General features: G+C 33.3%; 2 protein-coding genes across 2 annotated transcripts; one reads left to right on the top strand and one right to left on the bottom strand.

Moving 5' to 3' along the window:
• Nucleotides 1-2070: 2070 nt before the first annotated feature.
• Nucleotides 2071-5527, top strand: LOC133291242 (protein HOMOLOG OF MAMMALIAN LYST-INTERACTING PROTEIN 5). Its single transcript, XM_061489462.1, has 7 exons — nucleotides 2071-2236; nucleotides 2442-2542; nucleotides 2888-2997; nucleotides 3556-3631; nucleotides 3784-3924; nucleotides 4033-4925; nucleotides 5020-5527. Exons 1-7 carry the CDS (start codon nucleotides 2143-2145, stop codon nucleotides 5027-5029), a joined length of 1425 nt encoding a protein of 474 aa, XP_061345446.1. The 5' UTR covers nucleotides 2071-2142; the 3' UTR covers nucleotides 5030-5527.
• A 3639-nt stretch (nucleotides 5528-9166) lies between these two features.
• On the bottom strand, nucleotides 9167-12380 carry LOC133291237 (indole-3-acetate O-methyltransferase 1-like). The gene is made up of 4 exons (XM_061489455.1): nucleotides 12270-12380; nucleotides 11630-12046; nucleotides 10444-10719; nucleotides 9167-9592 (listed from the first exon to the last, which is right to left on the bottom strand). Exons 1-4 carry the CDS (start codon nucleotides 12378-12380, stop codon nucleotides 9167-9169), a joined length of 1230 nt encoding a protein of 409 aa, XP_061345439.1.
• Between the last annotated feature and the right edge of the window lie 10302 nt (nucleotides 12381-22682).

Raw genomic sequence — 22682 nt, 5'->3', positions numbered from 1 at the left:
TGACAGTTTTCACAAGCCTAACAAAGTGGATAGAGGTAGCTTTAAGTGATTCCTATTTTCATGTATTATGGCTTTCATGTGTAATTGTCTATTTAATTAGAGTTTTGATTAATAAAACACAACAGTTAAAATTATTAATTTGACATTGTGTACAAGCAAGAGATCAGTTTTTCCTCAATAAAGCCACCATTTTTTTTTTTTTTTTTGCTGTGCCATCTCTTTGTTCCGTCATCTTTTGTTACAAAAATAGCTGATAGAGAGAAGAAAACCCAAGAGAGAACCTTATAAGTACGGTAAAGGTGAATAAAGGTACGAGAATTTGTAATGTGTAGATAACAATGTCCCTTCTTTCTCAATCTCGGAAATCTTTTAATACATTGATGTAACTATTTGGCTATATTCTTTTATCAAATTGGGAAAAAAAATTCATTTCTATCCTTTTTTTATTTTTTTTATTTTCATGTCCCAAAATCTTACCTCTTTTTTGATAGGGATGTACATACATTAGCTGCACATAAAGTTTTTTAGTCGGTCTCATGGTAGCATTGTAGCAAACACGGTGTGTGTATATATATATATATAGTCTTATTATCAATTTTTTCTATTACTGCTTTAATTTTCATTGATTCAAATTTTTTTTTTTTCTTTCTCCGTTCAACTTTTCATCTAATTCAATACTGATTAGAGTGATACTAGAAAAATTGACACTAAAAATATTCTATATATATATATATATGTAGAGGTAGGATATTCTTATTACTAAATTTTTCTATTACCACTCCACTATAATTTTAATCACCATTAGATTCTATAGTTGTTATTCTTTTTTCTTTCTCTCTTTGTTTAACTTTTTCTCTAACCCAATGATAATTAAAGTTGAATAAAGAGAATATATATATATATATATATATATATGAGTTTGGTGTTTGTCATTTTAAATGACATAAGTTATCTCATTTTAAGAAAGAGAAAGTGAATGATTTTTTTAATTTAAAATTTAAAAAAAATAAAAATTATGTGTTTGTCTCTCTCATGACATACCTTGTGTCATTTAAAATGACAAATAATTTTCCCTATATATATATATATATATATATATATATATATATATATATATATATATATGAAATTATGTGTTTGTCTCTTTCATGACATAACCTTGTGTCATTTAAAATGACAAACAATTTTCCCTATATATATATATATATATGATTCCCTGTATATATATATATATATGAGTTTGCTTTTTCTGAACTTATTGCAGATAAATAAGCCTAATACGACTTTGGTGTTTTTGTGATTTTAATTTATTCCAAAGTTATTATAGTCTTTATAGTTATAATTTTTTAAGCTTTCAATCTCAAAACGACATTATTTTGGGAATAAAAATGTAGATAACTTATATGCAGTAACTGCAGAAATATTTTTTTTTACATATATATATATATATATATAATTTTAGTGAATGTTTTTAGACGCAAGGCTAAAAATTTCTCAGAGTTGAGGAGTACTGGACTTTTATTTCTGGGTATACTAGGACTGGTCTTTTAGTTGATCCAGTGGGGATACTTCTTATGTTGAACTCCCTAGAACTACAAATATCGCACTGAATGGACTCGACATGCCAGGCCGACCTACCGTGCCCGCCGAACAATACAGGGTAGGTTGAGTTTTGTAAACTCATCCTACGTTCCCTCACATTCAGGTTTAGCGGATAGCTCAAATTTAATTTTAAAATTATCTTGATTATATCAATTAAAATTTGTAAGTGATGACATTATATAATGGAAAAGAATCCATTAATTTTTTTTTTTTTACAAATTATATTAAGTCTGATTGATTATATACTTTAATTAAAATATAACCGGTATTTACAAAAAAAAATAGATATATATATATAACCGGTTAGATATAATATAATTTATAAAAATTTATAATATAAAATTCATCTTATATAATTGTCAATACTTGCTTATTAAGTTTTTGTAACAGCAATTCAAATTTTTTTTTTTTTTCAACGAGAAGCTTTTTCTTTCTTTCAAAATGCACTAAATGACGGTCGAAGGTATAAACTTTGGAATAAAGTAAACAAACGACGTCGTGTGTCGCAATACCTTGTTCTGAGTATCTCTGAGAATTGGGATGGCGAACGAGAACGAGCCCGCGAAACAGCTCTTACCGTACCTTCAACGCGCCGATGAATTGCAAAAGCACGAACCTCTCGTCGCTTATTACTGTAATTATCTGATTTCTCTCCTTTTTTTTTTATATATATATTTTGATTTTAGATCGATACCTATTTTTGATTATTGTTTCGCGTCTTCTCAAATTTCCCCTTTGCCAATCTATGTCATGTTTTTTCTTCACTGATCTAAAATATCCTAATCATCATCATCATCATTATTTTTTTTATTAACAATTTTTTTTTGTGGTGAAATTAGGTCGATTATATGCGATGGAACAGGGATTGAAGATTCCACAGAGTGAGCGCACCAAGACCACTAACGCTCTTCTTGTTTCGCTTATGAAGCAGCTTGAAAAGGTTCTAAATGAACTATGCTCTTTCTTTCTGCCATTAATTTCATTTTTCCTTAATTACAAATTAACTAAAACACTAGAAGACCCGCAAAAATAAAATAAAATTATGTTTGATATTTTAATTGATCCTGTGGATCCCAAACTTTGTTTTGTTTTTGAAAAGAAGAAGCAAGTTTCTTTATGTTAAATGGCAGTTTCTGAGTCTGAATAATGGTAGTATGAAATGTTTACATGACATGACAACTTGCAGCAGCTGACATATTTGATTGGTTATGTTTATGCAATTTTTACTTACTCAGTTGAATCCTCAATTTGTTTCCATATTTATCTTTCTGCCTTTTCCTTACAGGATAAAAAGTCAATTCAGTTGGGCCCTGAGGATAATTTATATCTTGAGGGATTTGCTTTGAATGTGTTTGGAAAAGCAGACAAGCAAGATCGTGCTGGAAGAGCAGATTTGTATGTTAATCTAAATGCATATAACCATTGTATTATTGGGCATGAAATGAATATGACTTTAGGCTTATCTGTTGCTTCTGTCCCGTCAGCTTCAATTGTTCAATCTCAATTTTGTGTTGACAACTACAAGGAATTTTTGCAGCTTCTTGTTCCTTTCTTATAAACAAGATAGTCGTCCACTCTCTTTATGTACCATGTATCTCTTGTTAGAATATTTAGAAAATGTCTCATAATATCGTTATTGTATCTTAGAAGTGGTTTCCATTTTTCATGATATGTTTCTTTATTTAAGTAGGACTGGGAGTTTAGTTTTAGTATAAATTTAAGTCAGTTCTTTGTCTTTTGTAACACATCATTACTCACTATACATCAATATTATCTTCTATTATTACAGTTTTTTTTTTCTCTCTCTTTTCATCCTTCTCTACTTAAATCAATATAATTCATCTTGTCTTTTGCCAAATGTTTGCTCATATTCCTTTCTTATGTCTTTTAAATAATTTTCTTGGTTGTTAATCTGTGATCAGTTTTTAACATATATTCTTTGACCTTCGGCAGGAATACGGCAAAAACATTTTATGCGGCCAGCATCTTTTTCGAGATTCTTTATCAATTTGGAGCACTTCAGCCTGATGTGTGTATTTGAATGCATTGAGCCTTCCCTTTTTATGAATGCCTCATTGCATTTGCATGTTTCTCGCAAGCCTTTCTTATTTGGCAACAATTTGCTGCAAAAATATTACTTGTGTTACCGTTTGTTTAATGCTTGTATGGGATTCTTTACAGCTAGAGCAGAAACAGAAATATGCAGCATGGAAAGCAGCTGATATAAGAAAGGCTTTGAAAGAAGGAAGGACGCCCACGGCCGGTCCACCTGCTGGTGATGAGGATCTGTCAGTTCCATTGAGTAATCCAAGTAATAGATATGTATGATTCAAAACTTAACCTGGTGTGTTCGGAGTTTGACCAATAAGTAGAACATATAAATAGATTAAAGAATATAAACAATTAACTTTCAGCTGTTTATTTTTGCAGGACCTTGGGACTTCCGAAACTACTATTACCAGTCCAGGACCAGAATCTGATTCATCACAAAATTATCACAACCCTGTCAACTACGAGAACTTTCCAAGCATTCATCCTGCGCCTAAGTTTCATGATACTGTTAACGACCAGCATTCTGCAAACATTCCACCATCTATGCAGCTTCATGATAGAGTAAATGATAATAAGCATTCTTCCATTGCTTCTCCATCCTCTCACACTTATGCACCTGCAGCTTATCCTTCCCAAGACTACCCCCCTCCTCCATCTTCCCAGGATTACCATCCTCCTCCACCTTCCCAGGATTACCATCCTCCTCCACCTTCCCAGGATTACCATCCTCCTCCACCTTCCCAAGATTACCATCCTCCTCCACCTACCCAAGATTTCCATCATCCTCCCCCTGCCAGATCAGAAAGTTCTTCTTATTCTGATCTCTACAACCATCAGCACTACTCACCAGAGCATTCACAGCATTTAGGTCCTACCTACCCTTCTCATGAAACTCCCACCTCTTACTCTTATCCCAATTTTCAGTCTTATCCAAGTTTTACAGAAAGCAGCCTGCCATCAGTCCCATCAAACTATACTTTTTATCAAGGGTCTGATGCTTCATATTCTTCCCAGTCAGCTCCACTAACTACAGACCATTCATCAAGTGTCCAACATAGTTCCAGCAGCAGAAATGGAACTGTCGTGGAACCTAAATCAACTTCTCAGACATACCATTATGACAGTAACTACCAGCCGGCACCTGAAAAAATAGCAGAGGCACACAAGGCTGCAAGATTTGCTGTTGGGGCACTGGCATTCGATGATGTCTCAACTGCAGTAGACTTCTTAAGGAAATCACTTGAGTTGCTGACAAATCCATCGGCTGGCCAGTAAGATTTTTTGTAAAATCCGTTGATGGTTTCCAAGGTGTTTCTACCTATCATTTGCATGCCTTGTTTTGTAAATATTATATTCATCATGCAGTAAAGCGTGAAGAAATTCAGTGAACATGAATGGAAATCATGAAATCTGCTTGGAGTGTGCTCTCTGTCATTTATGAGTAAGTTATTGAGATTCGTTTGTCTGTCAAGGGATCTGTGTTTTATACAAATAAGATGTCTGCTTGATGAATTTTCAGTTCTGTCCGGAACAATTTTCCTTTTCTTTTTTGGGTCTTTTCTCTCACAATTTTGGTTTACGTTCATTCATATATTGACCCTTGAGAATTTGAATGTCAGCAGCGAAATTCCTTAGCACAGCATAAAACTTCTTGCTTAAGAAGTTTCATTTCAGGGATTAGTACAAATTGGTTTGGCATAAACTAAACTGATTCCATTTCGGTTTATGACTACATTTTTGTAAAGGATAGTCATATTTTTCACAGCTTGATACCCACATTTTATTGACGAGAATAGTCATATAAGAACTAAAGTGGAATAGGTTTGGTAAGTTTAACCAAATTGTACCTATTCCTTCCTTTTCAGCAAGGTGTGTGTATTTAGTTAGGGTGTTTGGGTTATTATAAGAAAAGATCGAACAATTGGATATTCATATGTCAATGGAAAAAAAATGTTTTTCTGACAATATCCTTTGCATCCGTCTGAAATTAGAGTGATCATGATTCTGTTGTAAACAATCGTTTTGTGTCTTGACTGAGACTCTTGAGAAAGACTCGGCAAGAAGAAACCAAAAATCATTTTCTCCTTCGAAACTCTGATATTAATGAAGCCTCGAACGCATAATCATCTAATTGAATAATTTAAGCCAACAGGTCCATAGAATGATTTCACTCTTAAACTGAATCTACCCTATTAGATTACTGATCAGCTTCTTCATAACCTGTTACCTTTGACATTTCTGTTGGGGTAGCGGAATTAAGTTGCAGCAGCTCTCATAAAAAGAGGTAGTCATCACCGCCAATTATTTGTTCAAGTGATAAAAAAAAAAAAATCTCTTGAAAAAATAGACATTGAGTTGGGACTTGGGAATGTAGAAAAATGGTATATATATATATGACAATACTAGATCTGGACTAATTGGATTTTCGTTGATTTATTGGTTGGAAAAATTTAAAAAGAAAACAAAGCCAACCCCTTTGTGGGACAACTGGGCTAATGTTATTAAAATCGAGATCTTAAGTAAAATCGAAGAGAATTAAAAATTCGTAAAACATAAAATCATGATTGTTCTTCTATCCCATAGCATTCATTTATTTTTATACATAAAAATATATAAATCAATCATAAATATTATAATGATGCAAATTATCATAGTGAATTTTGCCTTTTAAAAAATGGGATGCCGCAAGCTGTAATAGGGTTCATTCTTAACATCTTCCTTACACATGTGATGGGCTTTCATTAATGTTTACGGAAAAATTGCTCTCGTTTTTTTTAAAAATAAAATAAAAATAAAACTCTTTCAATAACATTTTAATCATGTTATTTTAAGTATGTAATAAGCTAATTGAGATAAGGGTTTGATTTTTCTCATGTCACATGAGATAAAATTATCTCCTACACACATATAAAAAAGTGTGTGGAGCTCATGTGAAGAGAAGAGAAAAAAAAATATAAATTTCACACACTTTTATATGTGTGTAAGAAATAATTTTATTTATATAATACTAGAGATATTAAACCTTCATATAAATACATAAACTTTTTGTTCTTCACTTTTTCTTTTCTTTTTCATATGTTTAAGAAGTATACAAAAAAAAAATAAAAAAAAATAAGAAAAATAAAAAACATAAGCCGAGACAGCTGCTGCTCTAGGTGCTCAAAGCATATAGGAAAACTTAGTTGATTTTTGATATACTCGTATATATAGCCACAGGACCATTAGTGAAATCTAACACTTCAGTCTAATATTTTCGCCCACTGAACTGACTGCAAATTGTTACGTTCATCCATGAAAACAAAGGAAGAAGTTAAAGAGCTTTCTAACAGGCTGAAAATCCAAGGCCGAATGAATCTCAATGGAACGCCAAGAGTTATCTTAATTTTAGTTACTATCAAGATGCTGTGTAGGTGAATGAATGTTTATTTGGGAAAACAAATTTGAGGGACACGCCCATTAAGATGAATCTGTTACCTGTACAAACCATGTTATTTTTAGTTAAATTTAGGTTTGCAATAAAGTCATGTAGTCCTTCACTGATGAATGATGATATAATGTCGTGTGCTTAGAAATTCGTCTTCATCTTACTCATAATAACCAAATGAACGACCACAATACTCTTAATATATATATGCATGTAATTAAATGGCTGAGTTATTCAGAATTCCTAGTGATGGCCGTGATAATAAATTTATCGAAGAAAAAAAAAACTGCTATATATAGGTTTTTATTCATGTTTATTTAATCGCAATGCAGCCTTATATGTAGAACAGAAATAAACATTATTTGCTCAGTTATGTTCCTTGCTTATTACTTCTTGTCGATATTAACAAAGGCAAGGAATGTAATATTCTTTCCTCACGTCTTAGGCGTCCTATATAGTCTTAGCATAAGTTCATACTATGTTTCTCACCCTTCCCTTAAGTAATTAAACGGAATGGGAATTAACTTCTCATTCTGTTATTCTGAGCCATTTTTTAGCCATGAAAGATTACCTAAGGAGGAGTCTTGCCATGAAAAGTTCTGTGTAATAGCATGGATTGTTGATAATATCAAGAGAACTTACATCCGGAGAAAGAAGAAAAAAGAGGGGCAGCAAAAGCAGCAGCATCTGAAAATGGGTAAGGAGATCACATATACATTAGAGGAGTGGCTTATAAAATCACCAATTTTGGCAAAAGATGGTAACTGCAATATTGTTGAAGATTCTGGTTTTAAGCATCGTTCTGGGAGTGATTATCCCTCAGTAGCTACAGAAAGTACCTGTTTTTCTGACTCCGGGGAATATAGTATGTCTTTGGAGCAACTCTTGAATGGTGTTGATTATAAACCTTTGTCTTCGGACTATAGTATTACTATCTCTTCGGAGAAACTTTTGATAGATGAAAAGGTTGATGAAAAAGAAATGGGGTTTAATTCATTTACTAGAAGCAAAAGTAGTAAGGTGAAGAAAAAGGTGAGCTTTACACTGCCAGAAGTGTCGGATACTATTATTTTGTATCCATCAGAGGAGGATTTTGAAGAGTGTGTATCAGTAAATTAGTTTCTTTTTCTGAGTCCATATGAAATTGTGAGTTCATCAGTATAATAGTGTTTGTCTCTCCAAGCGTTTTGGAGTACAAGAATAATGGATTAAAGTGTCAAATTTTGCTGAGAATCAAAATTAAGATCCACCTACATGTAAAGTTCTAAACTAGTCGATCATTATGTAAATTGGTGTTTAAGCATTTAAATTCTATTTGCTTTTAACGTTTAGAGAAGAAAGAAGCCTATCACACTTTGGAGTTGTGCCCTTTATCAGAAGTTCTGTGGTGGATCTGGATAGATCTTTACCTGTGCCTTTTTTATGGGACACGACAATTTTTTCTTTCTTCCATGTGGAGTTCATTTTATGAGGGTTTCAGCATCAGATGCTAAGAGAGACTAGAGAGCTCTTTTCATCAGCTTATTTCCTATTTTGTTCTTTATTTTCTGCTAGTTTCTGTTTATTTTGATTGGATTCCTGATCCTCCTCTGTATTCCTCTTTTCTTTTGATAAAGTTTTCCGTTTTTTCTACCAACTAAATGAGGACAAGGAACACGTTAAAGTATTTGAAAAGAAGCCATCTTTTAACCTTGCAATTATAACGGAACATAACTAATTATTATTTATATACATATTAGTTTGGCTAGTGAAATGAAGAAAGAAAAAAAGTTGTTAGATTGATGAGGACAAGAAAGAAAAGAAAATGTGACTAAAATCAAATGCATCCAACAACCTAGCTTGTTAGGTACAAAGGCATATAAAGTTCCATTAATTCATACAACTTTCACAAAATATGGACAATATAATGTGCTATGTGGAAAGCAAAATTAGTTCAGATCCAAGGGAACAACATAAGTCAGACAGCATAATGTGTAGAAAGTAACTACAGTCAGCAATAACACAAACTACACACAAAGGAGGGAGAAAACAAGAGGTTGGAAGTGGTGAACCTCTCTTTTCTCTTTCTTTTATGTGTTTTGACTCTTTCTATGCACTTATCACACACAAAGGAAAGTTGTGAGGAGAAGCCCTTTTCTTTGTCGTCTTATCTTCAAGTGGCCCTTTTCTTGAAAGGGATGCAACAATGTGAAAGAACTGTAGTTGCTCTAATAGTTCTTTAGCATGATTTGCAGCTCGGTGCTCCACTCTAAGAAACAGTTCCTCACTGAGCTTGTCACCAATGTGAGCATCAACAAGGACTCCAGACACAGTCCTGCAGCTATTGGCTAGAGCCCTGCCTACTTCACTCGCATCATCTGGTTTGTTCACAACAAGTGGACTTCCTCCTTTGAATACCTCAAGTTTGTCTATGGTAAATGAACCATCAGCTTCAACCACCTCCTTGAAGTCTTGCAAGCTTGGTGCATAAACTGGAATGTTAAAACTGTCTCGTTTTTCGTGGCTAATTAATCCCTGCAATCAAGAATATGATGTACTTTAATTTATATATATACCATGTACATATCAATCAATACATAAAAAGTGATTATAAACTATGAATAGTTAGTACTTGATCATTTTAAACACGAGTTGCAGAACAGAACCAGTAAACTAAATCAAAGTATTTGCTTTTAATGTAAAGGTAACAAGAAAAAAAAAAAATAATAACATTCTCAAATAGGTAATAATGTGTGACTAAAAAATGAAAGATATAACATAAACTCAAATCCTCCATGTATCTTTTAGTTATTGAAATTGTTCTAAATACTCGAGACATCCTATTATATAGTCGTACTTATATTCTGTACTTTGTTGATTACGGTATTGGAACTTGGACGTGTAAAATGGTAGAGGATAATACTTGCAAGTGCATGCCTTCTTTGACTGTTCAAATAAATTGTTGGGTCCCTTGGGCTACGATCATTAGATGAAAAAATGATCATATATATGAATGCAAAAACATTTTATCTATAGCTTTAAGATATGATGATATGATTCTGTATTTTTCCTAAAGTTTACATATCCAGAACCAAATTGTTGGACAATATTATGGACCACCTGACACTGCCAGCAAGCAATTAATTATTATTTCTACCGACATTGATGATCAATAATTAAATGGATGGCCAGATCAATTTGGAGTGTTTAACCAATGGCTGGGATCAATTTTTGGCCAGTGAAAACTCATGATAAGTTCTGGTGATGCCTACAACACTCAAGCATTTTTATCTGCTCAGGGTTTCAACCCCTTTATGGTCTGTGGTGACCACTGTTCACACAAGCACAAGCATGCATAAAAATGTTTTGTGATTTATGATAGTTACCTCTTGGACAAGATCATCCCAAGCATCCTGAAAGTGGGTCCCAAAAAGAAGGCCAGCCCCACCCTGGTCTGTGGGGTCCACTGAAGTTCTTCCCAAGCAAACTAAGAACATTGACCCTTCTCTCTTCATCTCCACTGACCTTGCACTCAGGAAGCATGCCAAGTCTGATTGGAATTGTTTCTTGTAAGCATTTGCTGTGTTCTCATCAGCACCATGGATAAACACCCTCCCTTTGTTGTATGCACTTGAACTCTTGTCCACCACTGATTCTGGGACCTGTGTAGGGTACAGGTCCAACCAAAGTAAATAAATTATATTATAAAAATAAAAATAAAAATAAAAAAAGTTAGTGTAATTCAACATATAAGCATGTGTCTCCTTTGGTAATCAAATTCTGTATACTGGGCCCATATATTATTAGAATTCAAGATGCATGAAAGTTGAAAAACATTGTGTGCTTGCGATGCATTAAAATTACTGTTCAAACACGTCATTGTTTTTCTAAAACAAGGTTCTCTTTTCAACCCCATAGACCATGAATTTGCTGCATTCACTTTTTGACCATAAATTAGGACTTTGGTATTCAAATTAATAATGGTTTTACTATATTTTCCTCGGGAAATGGAAAATAATTACGCCGGCCTTTTATTTTGTCGTTGAAATTACAGCATTGACGACAGAGACTATGCATGTATATAGAATATTTGAATGTTTGATTATTGATAGGTAGCTAATTGGGGTGAATCAAAAAAATAAGAAAAAGAGAGAGAAAAAAAGAAAGTCATGAAAGGGAGAAATTGCTTCAACATAGGTTTTTATCAAATTAATTAAAGTAATCGTGATTCACAAAAAGATCCCAAGAAATGTGTGGTACTTTAAAGTTAGAATTCTAATCAAAAGGTTTATTAAAGATCATGAGCAAAAGAATGATGAAAGAAACAAATGTCATACAGAATGATTTGAAATCTAGTATAATTTGGTGTAATAATTGAACCACTTCAAGTTGCAAAGAAAATTAAAGAAAAATAAATCAAATAACGTAAGTTTTAGGAACAAGAAGGAATATAGATATCCCAATCTTTTTCTTTTCTAAAATTAAAAAAAAAAAAAAAAAAAACTATAACGAGAAGAAAGTAATAATAATAATAATAAAGAAAAGAGAGAGAGATTAACAATACTTGGTTACCTGAGATAACCAATGTAAAGAAAAGGCTGAGTGGAAAACATCAATGGATCTCGCCGGGAAAAGCCTCCGATAGAAAGAACCTGGAACTCCGGCGGCAAAGTAGGAGCGGTGGTTGTTGGCGGAGAGGCATTCTTCCATGCTAACACCATAGTTGGCAAGTGGAGGAAGAAGTTGAAAGAGGGTGTTGAAATCATTGCTAGGAAGGTCTGAGAAGAAAGCAGAGAACTCTGGTGGCTCACACCCTAAAGCCTCATAGCGTTTGATGATATGTTTGATGATAACATCCACCACATTGATAGTGTTGCTGCCACATGAACACCCCAAGTCCGCAACCACAAATGGGATCTCAGTTGCATGAAGTTGAACTCTGTCTAGGGTTTCTTTCAGAAGGTGAAGCATGGACTTAGCATGTATGGCCTGCATGCAATTATATATCTCATAAATCATGGGTTAATCTTGGTATATATATGTTAATTAGCTAGCTTGAGCTTTTGTAAACAACATATTGTGTATATATTAGCATGTCATAATATTAGAAAAGCTTAATTATTTTGAGGGTATGTGAATGAAAACGTTTTCTTGTGTTATTAATAATTTGAAAAAAAGAAAAAGAAAAGAAGAAGATGATATGTTAATGTACCTGTGCTTGGGAATTGTTGGCATAGCTGGCCTCTCCTTTGCCTCCTTTCATGCTAAGCAATCTTTCCAATTCCATATTGGACACAACAACATTGTCACCCGTTGGAGCCATAATTAAATATAGGCCTTGGTGAATTTAGATGAATGAATGAGAATTGATGTATGAAAAAAAAGAGAGAAAAGGATATATCTGTGGAGGGTGTAAGATAGGAAAGCTAAGAGGCAAGAGTGTTGATATATATACACAGAGGAGGAGAAGGGTACTTATTTTTTCATTACTTTTTCTTCTGTATATTCTATTGGTTCCTGCCGCTATCTAAATAGTAGACATAAATTAATGGCCCGGCAAGCGGCTATTATTATTATTGTAAATTAGTTAAAACAAAAAACCATTTTCCGTTAAATCCGACTAGCGAGTGTTGGGTGAAGGAAATATTTGTACGCAGTCTTACCTTTGCATAATTGTAAAGAGACTGTTTTCTGGATTCGAACCCATGACCTTTTTCAGTCATGAAGGAACAGTTTTATCATTGTTCCGGTTCGCTCCCTTTAAATTAGTTAAAACAATGTTATTAAAATTGGTTCAATCATTGCTCCGGTCGAGATACCGCGTCATTAGTTTATTGGTTCAACCAGTGAGTTATTATTGAATCCCGTGACCCGATGATTATGTGTAAATCTATAATTTATATTAAAAAATGGTAAACATACTCAAATAGCTAAAAAAATAATATAACTTCTAAATATTTTAATATAAAAAATAATAAATTATACGTTATTGTCCAATAAAAGATCAAACAAACATATAATGCTTATGATAATGTGTTTCAGGTTCAGTAAACAACATTTTTAACTATAAATCAAATCAAAATTTCCTACATAGTGCATAACTGAGATAATATTAGTATTGAAGATACATAACTTATGTAAGTTAATAAGCAATAGATCCTTTTACCAAAAAAAAAATAAGCAATAGATCACTCAAATATGTTAATTATGAATTTTTTTTGAAAATAAATCATGTCAGGTCACTTATTTCACCAAAATCGGCCAGTTCACACCTGGTCTGATACTTAACCAACCCAATGTAATAATCAGATCGGTCAAATATTAGATCCATCAGGCTTCGGTCGACATGACCAGTCCGGTTTTTATAATATTGAGTTAAACTATTCAAAAAGGGTAAAGAAATATTATAAGAAAACTCAGAAAAAGTTAAAAGCACAGAATATAGGCCTCACATGCAACAAGGAAAGCCCAAGACTCGCGCCAGAATTTTAGCACTGTTTTTTATTGTATTCTCAATTTTTTGTTTTTAAAACTATTTTATAGAACAACTTATAAAAGCTGTTTTGTATACAAAAACAGCTGTTTTCAAATAAAAAAAAATGATTCGTATAAAAAAGAAGAAAACTAATTTGTTTGATTATAATTATCAGATTGCTATATTAATGAGATGTTGTTCCGTGCTTACTGGTAAGAGTTGTTGTCTATTTTTTGTTTTAAAAACTAATGAACAGAGATTATTTTTAGAATAGCAAATACAGAAAACTCATACCAAACAATTTTTTTTAATTTTTTTGTTTTTAAAATTAAAAAACTATTTTGTAGAACAGAAACCAAACAATTTTTGTATCCAGAAGCTATACTTTGAGTATTGACTTTGTTAGAGAAATATTTTATTTATTTGTAACATCTCATAGCATTTATTTATTTTTACAAGAAGATTTATAATAAGTTTCAACAAAAGTTTATGATAGTATTTATAGATAATCTACCGATAGAAATTATTAAAAAATATCAAATTGAAAACTTTTAAGTCGATACAATTCGATAATACTCTTTGAATCAACATTATTATAAATTAATTCCTATATACTTTGATCTCAGAATGACATATTAATTAGTATAATCTGCAAAACGAAGTACTAAATCATAAGTCAGTAATTAAAGCCAAATACAAAGATTTTCATCATAGCCTATTTTGCCCTATATAAGAACGTTAGGTCAATGCATCAATGATATAATTAATTAAGCAGTTTAAACTAAAATGTAATGTTTATTAGAGAGCTTGAGATTAATGTATTGGAAATTATTGAGTAATGATACGTATTGTAAGGGAACAACATGGTAACCAATTGGTGAAAAACAAAGGTGAGACAATAATGGTTCTTAAAGCTACGTAATTTTCCTTTTATCTGGCCAACGTTTACCATGTAAATAATACTTAAATTGATTACTCTTTAACAAGAAACTTTTAGATTTTTTAAGTGTATTCTTTTGGCAAGATTAATTACATTTGTCGGCTATTTAGGGCTTTATTATAAAATATGAAGACAGTCAAAGTAATGCATAAAAAGCCAAATGATGATTAATTATTTCTTGGTTAATTAAATCATCACCCCAGAAATCAATGTGCAGTTATGTACCTAACAAATAAATTAATAAGCTGGTATTTATTTGGTGGGATCAAAATGGTAATCAATGAAATTACAATCAACTTAAAGCCACCATAACCATTTGCTCCACACCTCCCTTTACTTTACTTTTTCTTTTCTTTTGGTTGTTCTCGCTTTACATTATATGCCTATATAACCAGTTCCCATTTGGTTGCTATTTATTCTTTTTCTTGTCTAAAATATTCCCTTAATTTATTATTTTTCATAAATGCTAAGAAATTGAAAAGCCTAAATTTATGAATAAAAGGATGATTAACAAGTTAGTTACAGTTAGTTACAGACCTTTTTAAGAGAACGGGAATATTGAAGGTTTTGCTAATTAAACAAAAGTCTTTGGTTGGTAAGGGAAAAGAAATGCAACAAAAAGCTTCTAAGCATATGCCTCAAAATACAATGGATTTCAATGTCATAAAGTACAACAAATTCTGTTGCGTACATACACGACACACCAAGTTTTTTTTATGTACCCGTGTTCTCGCTTATATATAAAGAAAACTCTCACAAACGGAAGAGAGATAAGTAATAGTTCTAGAGTTTTATAGGTCAAAAGAAAAAGGGTATTACTTGTCAATGAATTTCAATATATGTTAAAATAAACGCCAATTTTATCAGTTTCGTTACCAGGTTTTAGAAGGAATAAGCTTATCGATTTCCTTAGTTTATTAGTTATTGCTATGTGTTTTTTATTCAAAATCAGTATAGATTACATTAATTATATTCATTAAATTAGACACAACAGTTAAGGAAAAGATCAATAATTTCATTAGATTTTTTTTTTTTTTTGGAAACTATAATTTCATTAGATACGAACAAGAAAAGTAAATTTCTGTTAAGTTCAAAGTTCAAGCTTCTTATGTAGACAGACAATAGGGATCATCGTGGAAGGAATATTGTGTGGGTCATGATTGAGAAATTGTTATGAAATCGAAGTTCACAATATAGATTTAGGATTGGGTGGGATTAGTTCTTTTATGTGTCTTGTGTGTTCAATTTTATATAAGCTTGAAGAGCGGCTACATATATAGGACCACAGATCAGTCCGATTCATATTTAATAGCAATAAGAAACTGTTCATAATTAAATCGATAAATCTATTTTAAGTTATACATATTATTGTTTAGATATAAAAAGAAAGAGATTCTTTTTTCTTGTTAAAGGTCATGTGGGAAGTTGTTAATTGAAGTAAATAAGAAGGAGTGGGTGGGCATTGATCCTTAAGGGTTTGTAGTAGTTAAATTGCGTTTAGGGCAATTATATGCTTTTTTTTTTAATTTTGTTAAAGATGTATTTGTCATCCATTTATTAAAATTTGATTATTATTTATTAAAAAAAATGTTGCCCTAACCCATGTACCCAACTCATCTAAAACTTGCTACTAATTATATATCATACATGTTCATTTTTATTTTAATATATACTCAATTCCTTTTGTCTATATATTTTTTTCTCCCCCTCACACAAAGTAAATATATCTACGTACCTTCAGTTTCTCTTTCATGTAAATGTTTGAAAGGTCATTTTCAACTTCATATTTTTATTCATAAAACTTTTTTAAAAAGCTAAAGAAATAATCATAACGAAAACAAATTTTATTTACTATAGAAGCACATGGATGAACATGTACTTTTTTGGGCCAAAGATGCGAACTTTAAAAAATATGAAAATCGCCTAATAAAATATATCATTAATGCAATAAGAAAAGTGTCCTATTAAATAAAACTGATCATTTGTACATGTAGATACAGAATTTAAGAGAAGATTAATTTTTGTGCTTATATTTGCATGTGTGCAAAGGCTATATATATATATATATATATATATATATATATATATATATATATATATATCCTTGGATTCTAGATTAGGGGTCAAAGTGTAGATTACTAGATATATAGATAGGGCTAACTCTCCCTTTCAAACAGTTTATCTGTATTTTTCACCTCTTTTTAACTGGTCTTCTCATAAGAGTGAAAAAAATGCATGCATTGTCCATTGACTGGTTTTTAAAGTTGCCTTTGAAAATGTAACTTCGTCATGATTGGTTTCTGGTATCCAAGTACAAATCCATCAATAATGAAAGGCATTGGACTATGCAACTTACTTTGTGCTCCATTGGGGTATAGGACAAGGCTCTCAGACTTAAAACATTTTTGTTTATTCGATGAACTTTATACTGTATAATGTGTAAAATCACACAATCTGAATCTTAAATGATACGTACAAAATTGTAAATAAGTGCACAAGTGACTCTCATTTTAAATTAGATTAGCCCACAATTTATATTGTTTTCTGGAACAGTTTTGTGGGGTTTGACACGAAAACTATTTAGACTTATAGTCCAAATATGAACGGCAAAGGTAAATGATGTGATTTTGACTCTATGTATCCATAGTCTTACACACCCCAAAAGGTTGTGAAAAAGGCAACATATCATATTCACAAGAGTATTGTTCTAACCCACTAGGACAACCGACCCCCCTCCAAAAAAAAAAAAAAAAAATAGAAAAAAAGAAATTTTACACAGTAATCCAAAAACTTGGAATCTTGTCGATCATCTGATTTTCAGCCTGATTAATGGCCCCCTCCTCCTTTTTGAGATCCTTCTAAGTACAAACCACCGTGATAGTCGCCGGTTTACCTGAAACTAGGCCGGACTATTTTCTATTCTTATTACCATTTATCTGCAAATTAAAATATGTATAAGCATTATGCAATTATAAGGTATAACTCCATAATGCTTCTACATATTTTTTGGTAAATGCTTATAACCATTAAAATGCTTATAACCCTCTGGCTTTGCGAAATGGGTATTATCAAGCTTTATATAAAAAAAAAAAATTACAAATAAAAAGTTAAGTCTTCGGATATATATGTCTTTTGAAACCCTAACTCTTATATTTGTCAGCGTACACATCCCTTTTGGCTTCTAACTTATTATTTGTGCACAGTGATCTATCATCATGCGTAATTGTTTACTTTGTAAACACCACTTGCTCACATATTCAACAACAATCGTGATCCATTAGGATAAAAAACATAGATATACCAGCTTTGTTTTGTTTTGTTATATATGATGTAAAACTGGATCCTTAGTTTGAATCAACATCTGTGACCATTTGATTAGTGGGTTAGGAATCAGCACAATTCATTTTTCCATGGTGGAACGGAAGTAATTATTATTGTATACTAAATAAGGTCATTCAATCAAAGAGAATGGGAGACTTTTAACCATTGAGCGAGAGAGAGAGAGAGAGAGAGAGAGAGAGATCAGAGATATGGTGGGATGGTCAAAAGATGGTAGTTATTTTCCTTTTGCATATATGCTTGTGTAATGATTTCTCTGCGTAGTTTTTCTTTTATGGCCCCGCTGGTTCAGATTTGGTCTTTGGAGACATGTGGATGAGGGGCCTTGTAAATTAGAACAAAAGTTTGTGATGGGAATGCTTGCTTTGTGGTTTCATATTTGTGCTTTATTACTAGGATTTCTTCCCACATGGTTGTGCTTAGTTGATGTGGTTCTCTTATAGTGCTTTTGCATTTAAGTTAATCAAATATATTTTTGAAATGACATTAAATAATTATCATTAATTATATGTGATATATATTTGAAAGATCCAATGAACCCGAAGAGGTGACACAATTGGTATAAGGGCCAAGAAGAAAACTATTAAGGGCTGAAAAGTCCCTGGTTTAAATTCTAGACAAATTAATTTGGAGTCGATGATAAAAAAAAATTACCCTCTATGCCACGAAGGGGATTAATTTCATCTAAATGCACGAGGGACACCCTTGGAGAGAAAAAAACAAAAACAAAAAACAAATGATATTACTAAAAACTTTATGATTTAGATATCTTTTTACCTCTTTCTTTGAGAACATGCTACTAGACTAACCCGGAAGCTAGTGTTTGAAAGTTTAGACCTTTATGTAACAGTTGGGAACAAAACGTAGTAAGTACGTGGTTGTAGGTAGTGGCTTTTCCTGCTATCTCTATCTAGGCATATAGCTTTGCCTTAGTTTTAAAAAATTTAATTAAAACCCATATGCATATGCAAATTGTAAAGGAACAACCATAGTCTAAAATATTGATATGTATCTCTACAAAGGAACAACGTTCCCAGAATTATTCAAGCATAGCAGTTATTGGTATTAAATTTTTCAGACAAAATAAACCATAGAGCGGTTTGTCAAGACAAAGAAGAGTGTAAAATATGTTTTTGTTTCCACAAAAGGACATTTATTAGTTATAGTACATAGGCTTTGCCTATTTATTATATCTACGTATATATCCAGACTTATTAATTGCGTTGATTTTTCTATAGCAAGACTTCTTGCCGTGCTGATTGGTTAACAACATAGAGATCAATCCCCAAGTACCTCTACGCGGATTTTCATACCAAGTGAGTCTAAACTCCGAAGAATATAAAAGTATTGGTAAATTGAGGTAAGCATACTGCATACCACATGCCTATAAAATTTTATAAAATTGATAGGCTTATATCTTCACATGGTGGTGTATATGTGTTCATTTAATCAAGAAATTAATTTCAAGTTCTTAACATCATGGTTGGATCTACTTGAAGCAACCATATCTATTATCTTTACAAGGCTTCTGAAGATCTACATCTCCATAATAGGACCTAGCATAGTGTCTCGAATTCAATGATATTGGAAAAGAGGAGATGTGCATGAAATTCAGGAGTTGAACTTCCCTACTAATAATTAAGATTCCACATACAAAAAATATTATAAAGGAGTAAAAATGAAGAACTGAATAGGTCATACACATGATGCTTGTGCAGATGGTTTATCCTTTATCTGTGCATTTCCAATGCGAAACTTAATTAATTAATGTGATGATCGTGGTGCTTCTTCAATTCCTTGTCTCTTTCGATTTTTTTTAACTGTTTCAATTATATTTGAGTGTATTAATTAATTGTCTACGTTAACGAACTTAGGCAACCATATGAATAGATACTATTAGAGAATTAAGTTTCTCTTATCTCTTGTTTAAACTGTATTTAGCCATTATACTTATGTCGCACACTTAGTGTTAGGGGTTCGGGAGCAACGCTTCCGCAATTTTTTTATTTTTTTTTTGTAAAGAAAGTTTAAAACAATTTTTATATACAAGGTTATGAACCTGCTCAGGATCTAGTTGCTTCCATAACAAGTTGTAGGCAATAGTTTGACTAATCAATTTTATGCCTGTTATATAGGATCATGAAATTACAAAATAATATTTTTTATTTCATTAAAAGAGATAAAACCAATAAAAAATAATAATGAAACCATCAATTCCATTCTGTCAACGTATTAGCATGCAACTCCTCTACTAGCACTTTTTGTTTCAGTTAGTAATTTTTACTTCTTCAGTTAGTAATTATCCCTTTTGTTAAAAAAAAAAAATTACTTGAAATTTTATGTCCGCACCTGCGAACAGCGGCAACAAAGTAAATCCGCCACTGGTTATAGTTGTAGTCAAAGGCAGAGCTACGTAGGGGCTAGAGGTGGCCTTGCCCCCCTAAAATTTTAAAAATCTAACCAATTAATGTTATCATAAGATAAATAATCGCATCAGTGCACTATAACTCATAAGTGATATAATATATCTTCAATTTTTTAGCTAAGTCAAAGTAACCAAAACTTGGAATCGAAAGCCAATTATCACAATGTTTATCGTAACAACACAAACGTGGGTTCTTTTTGTTGTTCGTTTTTAAAATAAAATCCAATCTATACTAACAAAATAATCGTGGACTAAGACTATCAATTTTTTCCCATCAATTCACATGACTAAAAAATTTTGTGTCGTTACTTCTTGAGTGTAAGATCAAAACTCAAGTAGTAATTCTCAATGTCCTAGTGAGCATAAATCACACATATGCAAAATAAGCTTAGGGGGAATTTCAACGCTCAAATTAGCATAGGGTTCAAAAATTGATCAGAAGCATAAATCACGGATACATATTTACAATTAGGATGACTCAATCAATAAGTTTAGCTAGCAGGTCTACTCTCTCGTCTGGATTGGGCAACTCTGTTATCGAGGAGTTTCTTTTTCAACCATTGGACAACAATTTTTGACAATTTGCATCGAGTTTATCAAATCAAGTGATGCAGTATACTAGAGACAAAAGAAGGAGGGAAGAACCAGATACTGATCTTCGATTGTGATTTTCAAGTGATTATTATAATAGTATTTTTTATATTAAATATGTATTATATTTCAAATACTTTTATTTATGATGTAATATTTTTTATTCTCGCCCTCCCTCACGCAATTCCTAGTCCGCACTGGTTGTAGTCACGAATATTAACCCCATGAATAGCTTGGAAAAGACTCATATCCCGGAAACGGCTTTCTAAGGGTGTGCATGACAACCATTCTATTCCCTAGCATTATTTCTGAAAAGAAACAATTCTTATCTATTTCTGTGCCATGGAACAGTTTCTGAGAAAAAAAAATGTGTTTGATAACATGTTCTATTTTTATCCGAGAATGAGAATTGTGTTTGATAACACAACAAATAATATAATAAAAATAATTCCTATTAAATATAAAAAAAATTTAGATCATCACTTTCCTTTCCACATGGTGTGGTTGTGGTGGCGGCGGTACGGTAGTGGTGGTGGCAGTGATGTGGTGAAGATAGTGGCGGTGGTTGTGACGGCAGTGGATGCGACGATGGCGGTGGTAATAGTGGCGGCGGCGGTGGTAGTGGTGGGGATGGTGGTGGTGGAGGTGACGGCAGTGGTTGCGACAATGGTGGTGGGTATGGTGGTTGGTGGCAGCAAAAATGGTAGCAGTCACATGGTGGTGGTGGTTGTGAAGGCATCATGGTGGTGGTGGTGGTAGTGGTGGCAATGGTGTGGTGATGGTAGTGGCGGGGTGGTGTAATGGTGGCGGTGGTGACGATAATGGTTGTGACGATGATGGTGGTGGTTGGTGGCGACGGCAGCGACGACGGTGGTGGTGACGGTAGTGGCTGCGACAATAGTAGTGGTGGTTGGTGACGTGGTGGTGATGGTAGTGGTGGCGTTGTGGTGGTGGTAGTGATGGCGATGGGGTGGTGGCAGTGGCGTGTGATGGCGATGGTGGCGGCGACGACAGTGGTTGCAATGATGGTGGTGGAGGTTGATGGCGATAGTGGTGATGGTGGTGGTGGCGGTGGTGACGATAATGGTTGTGACGATGATGGTGGTGGTTGGTGGCGACGGCAGCGACGACGGTGGTGGTGACGGTAGTGGCTGCGACAATAGTAGTGGTGGTTGGTGACGTGGTGGTGATGGTAGTGGTGGCGTCGTGGTGGTGGTAGTGATGGCGATGGGGTGGTGGCAGTGGCGTGTGATGGCGATGGTGGCGGTGACGACAGTGGTTGCAATGATGGTGGTGGAGGTTGATGGCGGTAGTGGTGATGGTGGTGGTGGCGGTGATAATGGTGGTGGTGGTGGTGGCGGCGGCGGTAGTGGTGGTGGTGGGGCGGCGGTAGTTGTGGTGGTGGTGATGGTGGTAGTTGTGGTGGTGATAGGAGGATGTGGTAGTGGCATCATGGTGGTGAGGGGTGGTAACGACGACATTAGTGGTACGATGGTGGAGAGTGATTGAGAGGGATAAGTGTTTCTTATTTTGTGCCCGGAAACAAAAAAGCAAAAAAAATTCGATTCTTTTTTCTGTTACCCAGCACCAAAATTAAACCGGTTCATCCCGAGAACAAAAAAATAAACCGATTTTACCAAACTAGTTTCCTATCTATTTCTGTTCTCGGGAAAAAATGTAAAAATAATTAATTTTGAGAAGGTTGTCATGCACACCCTAAGCGAGTCGCAAGAGGAGAACTACAAAGAACAATGAAACTTTTTGTGCAGCTATACTGCCAAAAAGATGCACCTTTTACGTCTTGATACCATCATAATTCAATAACATAATTTCATTCACGCATATTTTTCTATGC

Source organism: Gastrolobium bilobum, unplaced genomic scaffold (genome assembly GCF_033153095.1).
Source record: "Gastrolobium bilobum isolate Gb01-03AN ecotype WA unplaced genomic scaffold, APGP_CSIRO_Gbil_v1 utg132346, whole genome shotgun sequence".
Taxonomy (NCBI): domain Eukaryota; kingdom Viridiplantae; phylum Streptophyta; class Magnoliopsida; order Fabales; family Fabaceae; genus Gastrolobium; species Gastrolobium bilobum.
This window is presented reverse-complemented; position numbering and strand designations above follow the sequence as displayed.

Excerpts from the sequence above, each read along its gene's own strand:
- LOC133291242 (XM_061489462.1), top strand. The coding sequence starts at position 2,143 with ATGGCGAACGAGAACGAGCCCGCGAAACAGCTCTTACCGTACCTTCAA. Across the intron at positions 2,237-2,441 it reads ACCTCTCGTCGCTTATTACT|GTCGATTATATGCGATGGAA; the intron begins GTAATTATCTGA and ends TGGTGAAATTAG. Across the intron at positions 2,998-3,555 it reads CGTGCTGGAAGAGCAGATTT|GAATACGGCAAAAACATTTT; the intron begins GTATGTTAATCT and ends GACCTTCGGCAG.
- LOC133291237 (XM_061489455.1), bottom strand. The coding sequence starts at position 12,380 with ATGGCTCCAACGGGTGACAATGTTGTTGTGTCCAATATGGAATTGGAA. Across the intron at positions 12,047-12,269 it reads CCAACAATTCCCAAGCACAG|GCCATACATGCTAAGTCCAT; the intron begins GTACATTAACAT and ends AATTGCATGCAG. Across the intron at positions 9,593-10,443 it reads GGGATGATCTTGTCCAAGAG|GGATTAATTAGCCACGAAAA; the intron begins GTAACTATCATA and ends TCTTGATTGCAG.